We start from the raw sequence: 18,782 nt of genomic DNA on the forward strand, positions 1-18,782 counted from the left end.
CATCAAGCTCAAGCTCCTGAAAATAAATATGTAGTAGCATTTTGATCACGTTATGCCTTTGCTTTGTCACCTGCAGTGGCTCCCAGTCCATTTCCAGGCCCAATTTACTGTTTTTATTCTTTAAAGTCCTAAGTGGCTTGGGACCAAGTTACCTGAAATAGCACCTTCTTGTATATGTAAATACAGTGGTACTTCGGTTAAGAACTTAATTTGTCCCGGAGGGCCGATCTTAACCTGAAACTGTTCTTAACCTGAGGTACCACTTTAGCTAATGGTGCCTCCCGCCACCGCCGCACGATTTCTGTTCTCATCCTGAAGCAAAGTTCTTAACCTGAGGTAATATTTCTGGGTTAGCAGAGTCCTGTAACCTGAAGCGTCTGTAACCCGAGGTACCACTGTACTGAAATCTTCAGATGCTCTGCTCTAAAGTGGCTGAACCAAATGAAGAGAGTCAGGTCACTGCTACGTCAGGGGTAACCAATGGGCTGCACTTTGGAAGTCGTTGGACTACAACTAGCACCACTGCCTAACAAGTGGTTGGGGTTGATGGGAGTTGTAGTTCAACAGTCCATCTGAAGAACTACCCCAGTGCTAGACAGAGGGGTTTTTGGTTGTGGCACCAGAGTTTTTAAAAGCCTTCCCAGAGAGGTTGTCTTGTTTTCTTAAGCTCATCCATGTCTTTTACATAACTAAGGTTCATGGTCTGGTTCTCTCAGTTTTAAATTAAGTTTTCAATTTTGCTTCAGTTGTTTCAATATTTTTTTTATTTGTTTGTTGCTTAGGGAGGAGACACATGTGTGCAACAAGGTTCTAGCATATTTGTGGGGAGCTCTTGTTTTGTCTCTATAAAATGGCAACATAAAAACCCCATAATATTTAATACAGGAAAACTGTGGGCAGCTCCTTTGCCCAAAAGTCAAGAGTGTGAAATTGAATCCCACTGAATATATAAATTTTTAATATAAAGATTCAAACAAAAATGTTTAGGGAAAACGTTATCATAAACTTAACCATAGTGTTTGCTGCTCAACAAATGCTGAAGTAATTCTTTACTGGGCTGCTGTTGACATTTACTAGCTTATCTACTCAAGGGGAATGAAACTTGCATTATTTGATGACATTTTGTGTTTCTCATTATTGGCTACACTTTCCTGTCCAGCACCATCTGCCTCTCCCGAAAATCCATCGCTCCCATCAGTAACTCGGTCACTACTGTACTACAAACTGCATCAATAATAAATGTTGAGGTTATCAGTCTTTCTTTCTCCTGTGTCCTAGCAATGATTCTGAATCCAAAACAGGTCTTGAATGCTAGTATTGGCCTGTCCCTTGAGCCCATCAATCATCTTCCATTTCGTTCTTCTGGTAACACCTTAAAGCTACACGTATGCGAGGATTTGTACAAGCCCAAAAATGTTATGACAATTTGGGGAATTCTCAAATTACTTTACAAAAGCTGATAAATATCTGTGTGGAGAAGGGAAGATATGGGTTGAGGTGGGTTATGAAAACTGCACAGGATTAGTTACCAATTTAATATTTTAGTCAGACTGACATGAAAATCAGGGACTGTGGCCTGCAAGGGGTAGGGAGCGTCAGGATCAGGCCTGCCAGCCAGATTCTTTGCCTCACCACTGTTTTAACCCAATGTCTTATTTGAGAGGCTGCAATTTAGATTGAAAGTTCATGTATGTGCATTGTCAAGGGTGTTATTTATTCCCTAAGCAGGCAATTTTTCTGATGAAAGTAGATGCTTCTGAGCTGCTGAAAGATGCAGGCAAAAGTAGCTTGGAGTCAATGAGTATTAATTAATAAAGCTAAGTAATAGTCAGTGGTTTGACTACTGTGTTGAAGGCTTAAGGTAGGTTGCTAGAGTAGGCCAGCCACATTGTCTTTTTTATTATTTCTTTCAGTTGTGGTATGTTAAAATCAGGCATCCATGCCTGATCAATTGCACATAGAGTGACGAAAAAGTGGCAATAATTTCTGGTGTTTTTGTGTAATAATCTATGAGCAATACTAGATGGTTATTTGTGACCTGGCTTGCATGGCACAAAAACGAGAAAACTCGAAATTATAATTGACTATGTAAGGTGAACTGGAATCAAGATTTTCTTGATATAAATTCAGTTTCGTATAACACAGCAATATTCATTGCCAACCTTTGTCTCAATTTGTTTGGTTTCCGTATTCTGGAAAAGCAGCTTCACACGAGTTTTCCCATCATCTGATGACCCTTTGAGCTGAGAAAATTTAAATCTCCAGAGGACATTCTGCAAAGAAATGAAAGATAGTTAACATTTTGAATATTCACTTTCCTGAAACAATTGAACATTTTGGGTTAGAAATAAAGAAGAAATAAATGGTATGTTGCTATTTTGGGGGGAAACTGATGATTACTTCCTTCCAATCAGCACACAAAACTGCTAAAGGTTTGTTGGTTTACTATGCTTATGAGGGCACTCAACATATTGTTACTTCACAGTATTTATCTCAGTGTGGATTTTATTTCCTTGTTTCATATCAGTGTGGTGAAATTCCATGCTCAAAAGAAATTTTCAGTAATTTCAGAACTGAAATGGAAGGCATTTTCTCACTAAAAACACTGAACAGAACGTTATAGTTATAATTATTTATTTAATACCATGATTTGGACTTTGATGTGGTCTTCTTCATTTGTGCAACATCCTATTTCTAATAATCCTCTTAGCTGCATGGGCACTTACAGAAGCTGTTCACTTCCATCTGAATTCCACAGGTGATATCCGTTTGTATTAATCTGCCGACAGACTGGATTTATATTTGCAAAGCAGGATTGCTCCTTCCACTCTCTCCACTGCAGTCCCCCTCATGCCCCCAAAATCTGCTCCAGCAGATTGGGGACCCTCTAGAAAAGATTTGGAGGTGGGGAGCAGGGGGTGGTAGCGAGAGGAAAGAAAGTTGCTCCATTGCACAAGTGTCTGTACTGCTGGCACTGGCAAATAAGCACGATGAATGTCACCCCATGAATTCTGATGGAAATGGTCAGCTTCTATGAGTGCTAAAGTAGCTAAGAAAAAGATGCACAGGAAATGGAATAGCACACCATTAACGAACTTGCATGAAATTCTATGGTGTGATATTAAGGTTATCCTCTATGTTGTAGGGAGACATTTCCCTTTCCCCACGAGCCTGAGAGAATGGTCACTTAGATCAACCTAGAGAACACAATATCAGAAAAAGCAGAAAAATAAATAGTGGGGTGGGGGGGACCTTCCATAGATGGCAAACATGACTACTTGGGAGAATTTTTGTTTGGACAGGCCTTTGTTCAGTCTCATAGCAAACCTTCAAGGTATAAATAATGTTTTTAAAGTAGTCAGTCTGACACAGTTCTTTTATGTACACAGTATCTCTGCCTCGGCTTCTCTTTTCTTACTGTCATAATGAAATTTCTACTCCCCCCCCCTTACTGTTGGTTAAAGTTTTGTCCTTTTATTAGGGAATCAATGTGAAGTCACTGCTGTGGTGGAGCACTTTATAGCTTTTTCTGATAAATGGATTTAGTCGGAGCAGTATTTCATTGATCAAGCATTCTGTTCCATCATTAAACATTGACACAGGTAATACAGATGTAATAATCTTCTCTTTCTGACTGAAAGTGTATTGGCTAATTTGATATGAGGCAAGCCATATCCCCTTAAATCAAACGTGAAGTTTTAAATTCAAATCCAAGCTGTTTGCAAAGGGCTTACTTGATATTCCATTAGCTTTCAAAAATAACTTAATTTTATATAGTTGGTGTCTTTCTCATATATAAAATTCTAGTTCCGTGCTCTTCACATCCTTCTTCAAATTTCACCTGATTACTATTTGAAGGTTTTGGAACTTACCTTGCTATGTATACAGAACTAGCCCAAAACATTTAATGCTTGAGGTGCTGCTACCCCCCACCCTCAGCCCCATAAACAGAAGCATTCCTCTTCACTACAAATATCTGCTGCCTAAGGCAGCTGCCTCACTCCGGCTAATGGTAGGGTCGACCCTGTGTGCATATTCAGGGCCTTGAGCTCACATGTCAGTGAAGTGGCTCATAAGGTCAGTTTGATGGGAAAGGCACATAAATAATTTTTACGTGCAACAAGAACAACAAAATGTGCCAAGTGACTTATAAGCCATTTGTTAAAAACTAATTAAAAATATTTCCAGTTATTTATAGATCTAAAAGAACCCTCTGCTGTCAGCAGGTACTGGACTCTTTCCAATGTTAGTCACACTGAGTGTACACCTGTTAAAGCACTGAAGTGAAAGTTGGAAGGTCTGAGAAAGCTTTTTGAACACGGGGCATACCACAGCCTGCTTCAAGGACAGTGGTCATTCTGCCTCAAGGTGTTAATTTTGGTGATTAACAGCGGAGTGGGGAGGTAGTTACGACTCCTACTGCTAGCACTTCCTTAGGCAAGAATAATTCAAGCCAGGGAAGCAAAGTTATAGGACACCTCCATAAAAGATGCTGTCCTTAGATTATAGCATCTAAGTGTTGAATGTGTCTGGAGCCATTTACTGGGCAAAATGAAATGCCTTGCAAATGAGTCACAGCTGGCTGTCAAGAGTTCATCATCAGGAATGGGCAGACATGGTTATAAAAGGACTTTCACACCAGAACAGCTGCACTGGTCAGCGGTCTGCTGATGGAATGGCAGCAGGAAAGAATACACTTCAATGTCATGGAACAGGCATCCCAATAGGCTCAAAGGTGTTTTTGATTGGATTCACCCTGAATTTTCCACCACCAGAAAAGGATTAGCAACAGTTCTGTTTTCTCAAGGAACAGCATGGGTGCTTCATAACAGAACAAATTCTTATATTTCGCCTTCTGCTTCCTCGTACCTTTGTTTTGTTGTCAAAGCAGGTGAATCCCGAAGCAAAGTCTAAGGTGAAACACAAGCTTTCTCCTTGCCAGCTACATGTATAGGTTTTAGACTGGGAAAAGAGCAAAGAAAGCATATATGATGAACAGCAAATTGTTTTCACATTGTTGAAACTCCAACATACTTTATTTTTATTTTCTCCCCAAATAATTATATATTGCAAACGCTTATAAAAATATAAAAGTGGTATGCAACAACACACTGAAACACCATTAAAACGATGCAAAATAACCACAATATTTCCCCCCACTAAACCACAAGCATATTGATTATCTATTACATTTCTATTCCACCTTTCCTATAAGGATCTCAAGGTGGTGTACATGGTTCCTTTTTCTTCCCATTTTATCCTCGTGAGATAGGCTAGTTACAGTCTTCCAGGACAGCCTGAGGCCAACCAGTGAGCTTCAGGGCTGAGCAGGGATTTGAGACCTGGTCTCTGAGGTCCTAGTCCAGTGCATAGCTGTCAACTTTCAGATTTGAAAATAAGGGATCAGCAGCCTCGAAAATAAGGGATCAACAGCCTCACCTGTCCCGGGGACAGTCTACGGGATATCTAACAATCCGGGTTAGCAGTGGGAAGCAGCGGGAAATGGCGCTGGAATAAGGGAATTTCCCGCAAAAAAGGGGAAGGTTGACAGCTATGGTCCAGTGCTCGCTCTACTGCACCACAGTGGCTCACTGCTGGTTCAGGAAAGTTAGAAACATGGGAAACTGCCTTGTACTAAGTCAGACTGATGATCCATCTAGCTCAGTAATGTAGAGACTTTCCAGGGTTTCGGGCAGATTTCTCCCAGCCCTATTTGCCAGTGGTGGATGGGGTCAATGCAAAAAGCCAACAGAGATATCCCACACACACTTTCTTCCATGCACAACCATTTATACACATCCATGCACAACAGCTACACAATTTATTCTCACACATAGCACACACTTTGTTGTTGTTTAGTCGTTTAGTCGTGTCCGACTCTTCGTGACCCCATGGACAAGAGCACGCCAGGCACTCCTGTCTTCTACTGCCTACCGCAGTTTGGTCAAACTCATGCTGGTAGCTTCGAGAACACTGTCCAACCATCTCGTCCCTCTGTCGTCCCCTTCTTCTTGTGCCCTCAACCATTCCTAACATCAGGGTCTTTTCCAGGGAGTCTTCTCTTCTCATGAGGTGGCCAAAGTATTGGAGCCTCAGCTTTATGATATTTCCAGTTAAGCACACACTTATCCATGCATCAACACATACACACATCAGTTTTCACACTTCATGTACACATAGCATACAATCAACCCACAAGTGGTAATCAAGGTTTGTTCTTAGCTTACTGCTTATGGTTTGTCTAGAGGAAGCAGACCATGAGCCCAGGTTTGGATGTAATGCTAGGCCAGACTATAGGTTGTTTCCCAGCACTGTGGCTGCAGCAGGAGTGGAGAAGTGAAGCACACATGATTTCAGCTGTGTGTAGCAGCATTTAAACCAGTTTATTTTAACTACTGTTAAAAGTGACATGTAAAATAGGCCACCTAATAATTTTGGTTGAAGATGAAATTTTGAAAGCATATCCTATATTCATTCTAATGCTCCGCTTTGGACTTTTTTTTTAATGCACACAGAAATGTGCACCTTATTGATATATGTACGGTACTCTGTGGGGTTTTCTCCTTTATGCACCACAGGCTGCTTAAGACCATAGACTCTAAGTAGTGTACAATAAGGTAACCTCCCCCCAAAAACCATAGAGATAAATTCAGTTTACAATTAACCATAAAATAATAAATAAAAGCTTACACCATGTTGTTTCAGTAAGCACAATCTTTTGTGCATGTGGATTACTTAAAGAAGGAAAAAGAACAAAGGCAAAACTGCGCATGCACCAATTCTGAAATCAGACATTCTTCATAAAAAAAACTGGAACTAGAGTGGAGCAGAGTGCAAGGCAGAACCAATCTTGAATCGAGGAATTCTGCTCAACAGGACCTTACATCTCCTTTAGGAGCTGATGTTCTACTTTGGGAAAACTGCTATAGATTATTCTGTGCTCCTAGAGTCGAATCTGCACCAGCATTTTTTCAGTACCACCCCCCCCCCGGGAGTATTGCTTCTACCTTGTGATAACAAAGCCTTCTTTCAGTTTTCTGTACACTCGTTAAAAGCACCTTTAGAAGTATGCTGGCTTGATCACAGAGTAAATCAACTTCAAACTCAGCTTCTGTGATCTTTATTCATGTTGATTCCATACACCTTGCTAAAATTAGTACAGCACAAAAAAACTATGCTGCATGCTTATTTCAGTTTTCCTCTGAAATGGTAATGAGTATGATCAGAACTATACAACCCTATACTAACCACTGCCAGCCTAAAAACAAAACACGAATATGGAACACACAGAAATGTAGGGAGTTATTTTTATATATCATTTCTTAGACCACTAGTATGGCTGAATATTTATGCAGTAGCATTGGCACAATTGTGTGTGGGCATCTAGCACTCTGCATGTTCCATTCCTTATTGTGCTTAAGTGTACAGAATACTTGCAGAGATCTCTCTTGCCAGTGCCCAAGGGGGAGTGTGCTTTAAGGCACCTTGTTGTATATTGGCAGGCAATCCTCTACTTGCTCCTCACCTGATATTACATATCATGTCAGGTGTGCAGAAGGCGGATGTGGTTGGGGGAGGGACAACCTCATGGGCCAAACTAGGACCCATGAAAGGGCTAATTAGGTGGGCTCCAGTTTCCCCATGACCGTATTAGGGTGCTATAGTTAGGGGCTTAAACTCTGTGTGAGATTCATGGAATTTGCTTTATTGTTTTTGTAACTGATGGAAAAGCCAAACAGACTAAAATTTACCCCCACACTGCCAAAGTTTAGTGCTGAGGGCAGATGTGCAATTGATTCTTAAGACTGTGGGTTTCTAAAATTAGATTTGAAGTGAAATGGACTTAACGACATAAAAATGACCAAGAAAAGTGAAAGTGTAATACATTACTATACATAATGAAAACAATCTAAACCTTAATTGTGTAATTAAAGCCGTTCTTCTGGCAACAAACAGATAATTATCTTTTAATGACCTCATAAATCTAGCCTAATTAAACAGCTTTTAATATCTCATTTGAATTTATAGAGCCCATTATAGAAAGTTTTATTTTGCATTGTTGTCCCAGGGAGATGATTGAATTTTTTTTCCAAAGAAAGTATAACACTATTTTAGCTACTGCCTGAATTTAGCATTAGCTGCACGGCAGCAATTATCTGCTTCAGATGAGAGGTAGCTGCTACTGAATCAAGTTAGCAGCGATGTAACACCACATCGGTAGATGTGGAACTCATTGCTACATGGTGTAGTGGCAGCCGTTAACTGACATGGCTTTGGTATAAAACACTTAGCATACTTATCTATGGACTTCGCTGCTTGTTTGATGGGTTCAAATAATTTAGTTCACAGAAATTTCTCTTTCCTCCTCCCCACAAGGATGATGGAAAAGTCATTGTATAATGTAGAAAATATGATGAAGCCAGTTCTCATATGATCCAACTTGCATTATTTCAAAATGTGAAAAATATTAATAGAGAAGTATGTGATTTATTAATTTACTTCCTAAAATTTAGACACGGCTTGATTGAAACAACAACAACTCTCAAAGCGGAGGAGAGTGGAAGGAAGAACATGAGAACCCAAGGTTCATTTGTGCTCATTACATAATAACACTAAATCACTAAGTCCAAAATGTGCCATTAAAGCAAACCATGGCTTATCTAAACAAACCCTGGTTTCACATTATGCCTGAACCCAGCCACTGTCTGGAAGTTATGTGGCACCCTATAAGAATCTTCAAGAAACTCTGGGTGCCCACACATATAGCTATTTTATTTTATAGAGACTACTTTAGAATTTGTAGCACCACTAGGTGATAGTGTAATAATATGCAACAGTGGAAAACATCAGCAGGGGCATATAATGTAGCATCTGATGTGCTTCAAATCGGGTAGGTGGTTAGAATAACATGATTAATGCAAGCTAAGAAAACGAAACTGGCAACAGAATTCTGAAGCAGACCTGCCGGGAAGTGATATTTGTGCCAATGAAGTTACAGGAAAAATACATTACTCAATATTAATATGGATAGATTTTTGCCACCTCTGTGTTTGCTCTACAGGAGAGTTCAGATTAAGATGTGGGGCATAAATTTCAACTTTCATTTTCTAAAAAATAAATAAATGTCAGAGGAGAAGGAACTGTGTCCAGTTGAAGAACGCTATTGACACTGACCCACTGACTTTTGTGCAATCAGATTTATTTGGCTTAAAATTCATCTTCTTTTGCTGTAGTAAACTGGGTGCAGTGAGTAAATAGTGCAAGCATACGACTACGAACCACGCTGTGAACAAGTAAATCAGGCAAAGCAGAAGCTTCTCACATAGGTCATCAACAGAGTCAAATCATTGCCTTCTGTTTATTTTGACCATTAATATCCTACATTACAGGGACACAGTTGGCGCTGTGGGTTAAACCACAGAGCCTAGGGCTTGCCGATCAGAAGGTCGGTGGTTCGAATCCCTGCGACGGGGTGAGCTCCCGTTGCTCGGTCCCTGCTCCTGCCAACCTAGCAGTTCAAAAGCACGAAGTGCAAGTAGATAAATAGGTACTGCTCCAGTGGGAAGGTAAACAGCATTTCCGTGCTCTGCTCTGGTTCGCCAGGAGCGGCTTAGTCATGCTGGCCACATGACCCTGAAGCTGTACGCCAGATCCTTCGGCCAATAAAGCGAGATGAGCGCCGCAACCCCAGAGTCATCCGGGACTGGACCTAACGGTCATGGGACCCTTTACATTTACCCTACACTACAGCCCCAGATCTCTAGCCAACTAACAATAAAAATAACTTTAAATCACACAACTCATTCAGCAACACTAAAATTAAAAAATACAATTTAAACAACTATTAAAAGGATTGTAAATGACAGCAGCATTGTTATCCAAAAGTCTGATTGAACAGTCAGGTTTTAACCTGGCATCTAAGATGCAGCAGTGTGAGCATCCATCTGATTTCAAAGGGAAGGAAGTTCCAAAATTGGACTGCCAGCAGGGAGAAGGTTTGCCCTTACATCCCCGCCAAATGGAGGGATTCTCAAGAGACTTGCCTTGATCAAGTGTAACTTCCAGACAGGAACATGTCCAGGTAACCTAAGGTGAGACTGGAGTCAGAAGGAGGCTGTTGCCCCACTGGCTGCTACTCAGCATGCTCATATATATGGGACATGTGTTTTAAAATTAGTTATTATTCTTACAGAGATGTTGAAATATCAATGCTATGTACATTTTAAATTACTTACCCCTGCTCTCTGAACTTCCAAAAAAATTGCTTTTTGGAATGATTTCTCCCATACTGCCAGGTCACTCCCCAGTTCCACATTGAAATAGTGGCTCTTGCCATGTCCAACCACAACACTGAAACAATATGGCCTCTGGTCTTCAAGCTCATAGTCTTGGTGAATACCTAGATATAAGTTTGCTTGTAGCCAGCAATCATCATTAAGCCAGAGCTGAAAGACATATTTTAGCAAGCGATATTTCATCAGAAAGGAGTGCTGGAAAATGTACATACTTGCTCTTTGTTCTTGTTAATGTGATTCCCTCTATCAAGGGATAGAATGGCTGAATGTGAGGATTTCAATTTGAGAATTAAAGTTATGCAGAAAAAGGAGGAGCTGTAGTTTCATTGTGATGTTGAGCATCAATAACCAGGAGCAAAGCAGTATGAATATATATGTTTTATATATATTTTTCTGGGTCTCCTGGCTTTACCCATTGGTGAACCAGGGAAAGCCAATTTAAAGAATGTGATGATGATTATTTATGAATGTTGCCCATCAACAAATATTTCCTGGATGGCTTATGAACCAACAGACAGATTAAAATTAACGAAGAGCAATGCAAAACATTAAAAAAGAACCTCATTACAACAAAAGTAGATCAAGAAAATAGAAATAGCTCATTCAATACAGCAAATTGTTTTTGATGACAGAGATTCAGTCTACCCATAGTGTAAATCTCATTTATATGTTTACTTAGCTCAACATTCCCCAAGGAGCTTCAATAAGCTTACAACCAGTACATAAAAGCAAAATCAAACGGTTTGCTTCAACATAAGGTACAGTCACACAGCCTCACTCCTGTGTTGAAGTGAACTGGGAAACCCCATATATTGGGTGTATGAATTGCAGCATTTAGGCCAGAGTAATGCTGGGGGGGGGGGATGTATTTCAGTCTGACTTGCTCAATGGTAATCTACCCTCAGATATCGGATATGTGGTCAAATGTTGGGGTGAGCCCCAAAAATATGATATTCAAATGACAAGCAACAGCAATATTAATATGCTAAAATGCTAAATCCACACCCATGTGTGTTTTAATTAACTCTGGAGCTTGCGACAAACAATACTGTCATGCTGATATATTTTAATAAAAGGTATCCCCTTTAGAGATCCTGCACATCAGGGTATGCAAATCAAACAAGCAGCGTTTTTAATTATGAGCATATAATATTAGTTTTATGCTTCACAGATTGCTTTGTTTAAATATCTTCATAATGGCATCCCTGTGAAGCAGTAGAGCCAGGAAACATTATGATGGTAAAGTTTTTTGTTTTTTGAGAATCACAGACAGAAAAGGGGAGAAATCAAACGGGATATGCCTTCTGCAAAAAAAAGAAGCTAAAAAGTATTTCATCAGTATGCAATAACCAAATGACTTCATATTCATATCTGATTTTGGGCTATGTATGTATGATATATAAATATATATTAGTCTTATGCTATTGATTCTTCATTTATTCACACTGAACTATTTTAATGCTACTTCTACATGGTGGTACAACTGTGAAAAAAACAGATATGGAAACATGGGACAAATGCCTGTAGTTGGACAATGGCTTCTTTAGCTCCTCTTTTTGTGCATAATCCCACTTCTGCCTTGGAATTTGAAAGCAGATGATGGTTCTGTCCATGCATGGCCCTAAGCAGAGCAGGGAGAACCAGGTGGACAGAAGGTCTGAAACCACCCAATATATGAAGGGCATTAAAGATTATTCATTTTTTAAAAGTTCGTATCAGGAAAAGTCAGCAAGGAGAAACTTGCTTGCATAAACAACTCAAAGGAACATTTTCTGCAGAGCAAACTGCGCCTTAGAATCTGTAATAGAGAAGCTTTAATCTCTTCTGAAAATTAAGTTTACTCCAACCTAATTGATTTGCTCTAAGTTTCCTTCATTATCATTTATACTGAAGTGTCAACAGAAGAATGGCTAGACTTGTACACTGAAGCTTTTTGTGTTTCAGTTAATGTATTCATCAAGACTGACAATTAAGTGTTCATTTATTAAAATGTCAGGAATGTAAAGGGCTGAATCGTGGGCAGCTTATTTCCAACTCTTTCCCTCCCCACCTCAAAATGAAAACGTAGCATCAGAATTTGCCGTTAAGTTGGCTTCTTCTTGAAATTAACCCTACCAGACTATTAGGGAAATAAAGAAAATAAAGGGCATGCATCAGTCCTTGGGTAAGAACTGAATGTGTCTACCTATCAAGGGCACAGCTTTCCAGACATTCAGAGTGCGTTCCTCTTCTCTAGGGCTATCAGACATTCAGGCATCGCTGTAATGTTTAATAAGGGAATGCATGCAAAATTCAAAACATGTACATTCCACCAGGATCATAAAATAGTTGATTCTTGGAGCTTATCTGGGTGACCAGTTAACTGTTCAGGCATATGTGATTTGATTGGGCTTGATGTTTTAGACCTGCATATTACTTTATACATTAAAAAAGTCTCAAAGTCAGCACCAAACCTGCTTGTACTGTAAAGGAGAAACAGAACTGCATATAATCAGCATACTGAGGGCAACACACTCCAAAACTCCATATAATTCCGCTCAAGTATTAAAACAGCATGGGTGGCAACATTCCCCAAGCCACGCCTTCTGGAGGAAGTCATGAAGATGGGACAGGAACCAGCACAAAACCATGCCTTAGAAGTTGCCTTCTACTGGCAGACCTTTGTTTCATCCAGCCTTGTGGTGGAAGTACCCCTCCTGGATGCCAGTCAGCCCTATTACCTGAAATTATTTTTACTTGAGATGTTAGGCACCGAATCTGGAACCTTATGCATGCAAAATAGTTGTTAGACCACTAGGCTATGCACAGGAACATCAGCTGAAAGGGGCAATCTTACTCCCCCCCACCATACATTATATATGAAATAGATTGTGTTGGATAGGGATAGCCAACGTGGTGCTTCCAGATGTTGTTGAACATGTACTTGAATTATTCCTGCCTGGGACTGTTGTGAGTTATACTGCAGCCATATCTGAAGAGCACCATGTTGGCTAACCTTGATATAAAAATTAGATTGGGTTTAAGAATTGTCCGCATTTGTTCAGAATGAGCCAATACCTGATCATCAAACACAAATAATGGCAATAGTTCATTGCTAGGAACTAGCTTTCCAATGTAGACTAAGTTTTGGCTAACTATTTCTTATTCAAGAAAATTAATCTGAACACATTCTCATTTAATTTTTGAAAATCACAGTCTCCCATTCCAAATGTAGTCCATAACTTAACAGGAGACCTACCTTGTGTACTTTAAATAGAACCTCACAGAGGTTATAGGTTTTTTCAGCTCGTACCCAGTCTAGAGTGCTAACCTGCAATACAAAAGAAAATATATTATTAGATACATTGGGTCTAATACTTTTTGCCAAAAAAGATATTCTCCTACTATTCTATAAACTTTTATTTTTTTGTATTTTTTTTTTTAATCTGGTTGTTTAGTTAATTGAAAGCTGTGTGTTCATTCTCTGGAGCAACAGACAAACATAGAATAGATACTGTTTTCATTTTTTAAAAAGCAGGAAATTTGAGAACAGTTATTCATTGTACAATGGCTATTCCTTCCGTAGCAACTCTTTTTCATGCATCACACAGATGCAGCATATCTGGGCTATAAATATGTATCATTACATGTACCCTGCTTTCTTTTGGGAACTCAGACTTGCTTAACATAGGGCTCCCGGTTGGTTTCCCCACTGAACAGGCTGTGACTTGCTGAGATCTAACAATATGACAGTGCTATGTGCCCATAGAGTACTCTCTGGAAAATCCATAAGGGAAAAGTGAACTCCGTTCAGCAGGTAGCATATGCCTAGCAGCAAATGTGGAGGTAAATTTGAAGAGACTCATCATTGTCTTAAAACATTTTGATAAATCGAGGCATTGCAGCAATCCGTAAAACCCATATAGGCTTACAGGATCAAGCTTTTGTTTGAAAAGCAGCTTATTTCATCTGTTGGAGACGCTGTGAAACAAACCTCAGGAAAACCGCTTAAGGAATTTTTTTATCCTAACACCATTTAAGTCACTGCTGAGGCCATGGAGTTAAAACATATTGTAATAGCTATTTAAAAAAACACCACATAATAATGGTATAAATATAATTGCAAGGGCAAATATGGGACTTCTAAAGTATTTTGCTTAGCCCTCTCTGGGATTATGATTACAATGAAGCAGGTAATCAATATATTAAATTAATAATAAAAAAAACTAATGAAAAGGGAGTTAACCCTCCCCAACCCCCTTCACTGAATAGCTGATCTTTATTACTGATACAGGTATCACTGCTGGCTCTGACAGACAGTTGACTTCTTTAGCCAATGATGCTGTTGCACGTTGCCCCGATCACTGAACGGTGCAAGATTCCAGGGATTCCAGGTGTGTTTCCTTTTGAAATGAGGCACAGTAGATACTGTGGTGTTTTTATGATGTATGGTTTATTTACACATATGTACAACTGGAGCTATGATGGAGGGAGTCACAGCAATAACATCCCAAAAGCGTCTTGCTTCTCCCATAGCAGCAGCCTCAGATTCAAACAGAAATAAAACATAGCTCTCAAATATTGCTTTGACTTTCTCTCCTGCTTGCTGCTTTACTTTTAGGTCACATCGCTGCAAAACTCCATCTCCAAGCTCCGGCTTTGTCTGTTGAGGGAGGGGTCCCCACCTATTTTACTATCTTGCACAGAGCTCCTTAGGCCCCCATCGGCTCACCAGGAAGCCAGCTTGGCTATTTCCTAGATTTAAAAGGCTTGATTAGCTTTTAACTCGTGCTGGATTCATGCAGTAGAGGGGCCTGGCAACCCCCTTCCAAAATTCCTAACAATACAAAAGAAAATGAAAGAAAAAAAAACAGGCACAGTTATTTGCCTTTGCACTGCTGTTATCGAGAATAATCTGCTATCCAATGAATCTGAAGGGCTATGTTTAACCCGAGTTGGGTGAAGGGAAAAGAACTTCCTTAAATCCAATTGCTTTCAATCATCAGGACTGTGGTCTGAATTGCCAGCCTTCCTATTAAGAAGTGGTTCTGTCATTCCTTTTTGCTTCGCTGTTCTTTCCTTTCCTGTCATTCCTTTGCTTTGTGTAAAATGGCTTTGGCTTTTAGCTCTTGGTGCCAGAGCTGAATTGGTCACGAATGACCCCTGCTCCCTGTCCCTATCAACAAAAGCTTAGGTTTCCTCACCATCCTCTATTATGTTTAGGATTCCTTTTATCTCTCTGATGTTCTTGCAGCCTGCCATGCTTTTTGCAGCAAAGATTGTTGGGGGTGGTACAAAGGGCACAGAGTATATTCTGAGTGTTAAAAAAGCAACCCCAAAAGTATAACACTTAAAGCTATATTGAAACTGTCTGCGTATCCCAGTGTGCAAGGTTATCATTAGAACATGAGTGACATTTTATGGGCTTTCAAGCAGCAAAATGCTCACAATACAATGAGATGTTATCTAAGAGGAAATTGACAGTATTTGCAGACTTCTTCCTAAAATATGTCATACCATTTGTAACTATAAAATAGTACCCGGGCCACTGGTACACCGTAAGATCCCTAACTCCAACAGAGAGCAAGATTTTTTGACTGCACGACTCAGAATTTGGAATTCAGTCACTACAAATCTGCTCTTAATTGCTTGAAATACTTATAACAGTGGAATAATAAGTCGCAAATCAAATGATAGGCCAATGGTTTAAATTTTATTCTTGATACAAGCTAACCATTTGGAACGGTGGGATTCCAACAGCATATGAAAAATTAGAGAAGAGGGGTCAGACTTGAAAGGAAGGCGTAGCCATAATTTTATGGTGATAAACCTCACTCTAGTTTCCATAGGCCCTTGTCCAGTTTCCAGGCATATGGCTGCATAATGAGATACAGTTTGGCATACCCAGGATTTTACGAAGGGATTTTGATTGGCTGCGTTCCAGTGAGTGGTCAACAGCACCAATCCATAATGGTATGCCATACAGTAGTTTTGGATTTACTTTGGCATTGAAAACCTTTAGTGTAGCAGGAACATATTGGTTCCCTCTATTGGAAACAAACAAACAAACAAACAAACGAACAAACAAAAACAAACAAACAGGTGATAGCCAAAGCACAGGTATCTGCCACATTTAGTGCAAACTTGTGATGGTTTTTCCAAGCATTCTGTTGGAAGTGAATGTCTAAGTATTTAAATTTTTTGACCACTAACAAGTGGAAGAATGTAAGTTCAGTGTTATGATTGGTGCATGGAGTTATGTGGCTCCTATTACTATAACTATGGACAATTAGGTTGCTGTTACTGAATCGGGGCGAATATTGCAACATGATAATAATTACCCCAGAATTAACTGAACAATGTTGTCATAACATATTATTGATATTTTATACACCTAAAAAGACAGTCATTTTCAACATTGCTGAATTCCTATTAAGCTCAGTTGTATTGTGAACATTCCTCAACTTTCAACTCTTCCGTCATATTATTAGATTTTTCAGTACAATAAATCATCAACAAGTTATTTACTGGATTACAGTACCTTAAGTAAAAGAAAAATCTGTAAATCTTTGATGAGAAAGAGTAGATAGGAATGAACTGGCAAAACTCACACCAAATGTGGAATGAAGGATGCTGATCTGTAAAAATTGTAATTGCTGACCTTAAAACTACATTTCAGTGTTACCAAATAAGCGCTTAGAAGAAATGGGTGTCCCTAATCTAAATGATTCTATTTACATTTGTAAATCAGAACTGAAGAAAACTAAGTAATTTAAAATGGCTCTTTTCAAATAGTAATATATCTTTTTCTCCCTTTACAGAAAATAAAAATAAAAATGCTTCTTTATTTCTCCTTTACAGAATGTAAAACTAACATTCTGTTGATGCTGCCCTGATTTCACTAAGGTCATATGTTATTATTTCTCTGGATTAATAAGGCAGTGTGTGTGTTAATGAGCAGTGAATGGAGAAAGTGGTCCTGGCTTAATCCAGTAGCGCAGGCTGTGCACACTTGTTTCGGAATTTATTATTATTATTTATTGAATTCATATAGTGCTCTATAGGTGGTGCTGTGGGTTAAACCACAGAGCCTAGGACTTGCCGATCAGAAGGTCAGCGGTTCGAATCCCCGTGATGGGGTGAGCTCCCGTTGCTTGGTCCCTGCTTCTGCCAACCTAGCACGTTCAAAAGCACGTCAAGTGCAATTAGATAAATAGATACCGCTCCGGTGGGAAGGTAAACGGTGTTTCCGTGCGTTGCTTTGGTTTACCAGAACGTTGCTTTGTGCTAGCCACATGACCCTGAAGCTTTACGCCGGCTCCTTCGGCCAATAAAGCGAGATGAGCGCTACAACCCCAGAGTCGGCCACGGGGTCCCTTTACCTTTACCTTTATACTGCTCTATACCTGTAGGTCTCAGGGCAGTTCACAGGATAAAATCAGAATATAAAACCACAAAGTACATAGAATCATAGAATCATAGAGTTGGAAGAGACCATAAGGGCCATCGAGTCCAACCCCCTGCCAAGCAGGAAACACCATCAGAGCACTCCTGACATATGGTTGTCAAGCCTCTGCTTAAAGACCTCCAAAGAAGGAGACTCCACCACACTCCTTGGCAGCAAATTCCACTGTCGAACAGCTCTTACTGTCAGGAAGTTCTTCCTAATGTTTAGGTCAAAAAAATAAATAATCACTGTAAATAATCAAAAGAAAACCAACAACAACCCACAACACATTTTTAAAAGGGCATAGGGTGTCAATCAAATCAACCAAAGGCCTAGTTAATAAGGAACACTTTTGCCTGGCTCCTAAAGGTGTATAATGAAGGTGCCAGGTGAACCTCCCTGGGGAGAGCATTCCACAGAAGGGGAGCCACTGCAGAAAAGGTCCGTTCATCTGTTTGCACAAGAATGGGATAGAATTTAGCTTATTTAAGAAGAGTCTGCTTGCATGGACAATGTGTATTAGAAAATGACTAAAAAAGGTTCGTTGTTTTGAACCTAGAACACAAGTGCTTAAGGTTCATCAGAGAAACTACCCCTATTCATATTATCCAAATGAGATACTGTTTAATAACCTTGGCTACTTTGGAGAACCAAGTTTCTTCACTGTGTTATAGGTGTCTGCTCACTGAACTTGAGTCTAGGTGCTTTGTTTGCCTGGTAAAGGAAAGCCTAGTACAGAACTCAGTGCATAGGGCAAATGAAGACCATTTCCTGCCAAACGTCTCCATCGTCATGGAGGAGGAAGCGGATCCACTTGTTATTCCTCAGTGTGGGAACTCCTGAGAGTGTAAGCAACCTATCTTGAACTGCTTCCAGTCTAATCAAGCCTCACCGTACACCTATTGATTGGTTTCTCAGAACTCCAAGAGGAAAGGACATTGTACGTGAAGTCCAGTACCCACTGTAAAAATGCAAGAAGCAGACTGAACTTGACTCCTTTGTGTTAAAAGAAAGACAATTGACCTTAGCATGGGAAGTACCCTTCCAGGACCAGCCCTTCC

The 18,782-nt window shown here is 39.8% G+C and overlaps 2 protein-coding genes across 5 annotated transcripts in view; both read right to left on the reverse strand.

Annotated features, from left to right (window-relative positions):
* The window catches only part of TPO (thyroid peroxidase), a 990,904-nt gene that overhangs the window by 104,290 nt on the left and 867,832 nt on the right, over positions 1 to 18,782 (reverse strand). The gene's annotated exons all lie outside the window — the stretch shown is intronic.
* The window catches only part of SNTG2 (syntrophin gamma 2), a 204,359-nt gene that overhangs the window by 4,187 nt on the left and 181,390 nt on the right, over positions 1 to 18,782 (reverse strand). For all 4 annotated transcript variants that reach the window (XM_083431681.1, XM_083431680.1, XM_083431679.1 and 1 more), the window contains 4 exons: positions 13,534 to 13,605; positions 10,236 to 10,445; positions 4,870 to 4,962; positions 2,163 to 2,273 (listed from right to left, as the gene is read on the reverse strand). In XM_083431681.1, coding sequence (XP_083287807.1) covers positions 2,163 to 2,273; positions 4,870 to 4,962; positions 10,236 to 10,445; positions 13,534 to 13,605 — 486 coding nt within the window. The remainder of the gene's footprint in view (positions 1 to 2,162; positions 2,274 to 4,869; positions 4,963 to 10,235; positions 10,446 to 13,533; positions 13,606 to 18,782) is intronic.

This window comes from Podarcis tiliguerta, assembly GCF_965153285.1.
Source record: "Podarcis tiliguerta genome assembly, chromosome: 3".
In the NCBI taxonomy this organism is placed as follows: domain Eukaryota; kingdom Metazoa; phylum Chordata; class Lepidosauria; order Squamata; family Lacertidae; genus Podarcis; species Podarcis tiliguerta.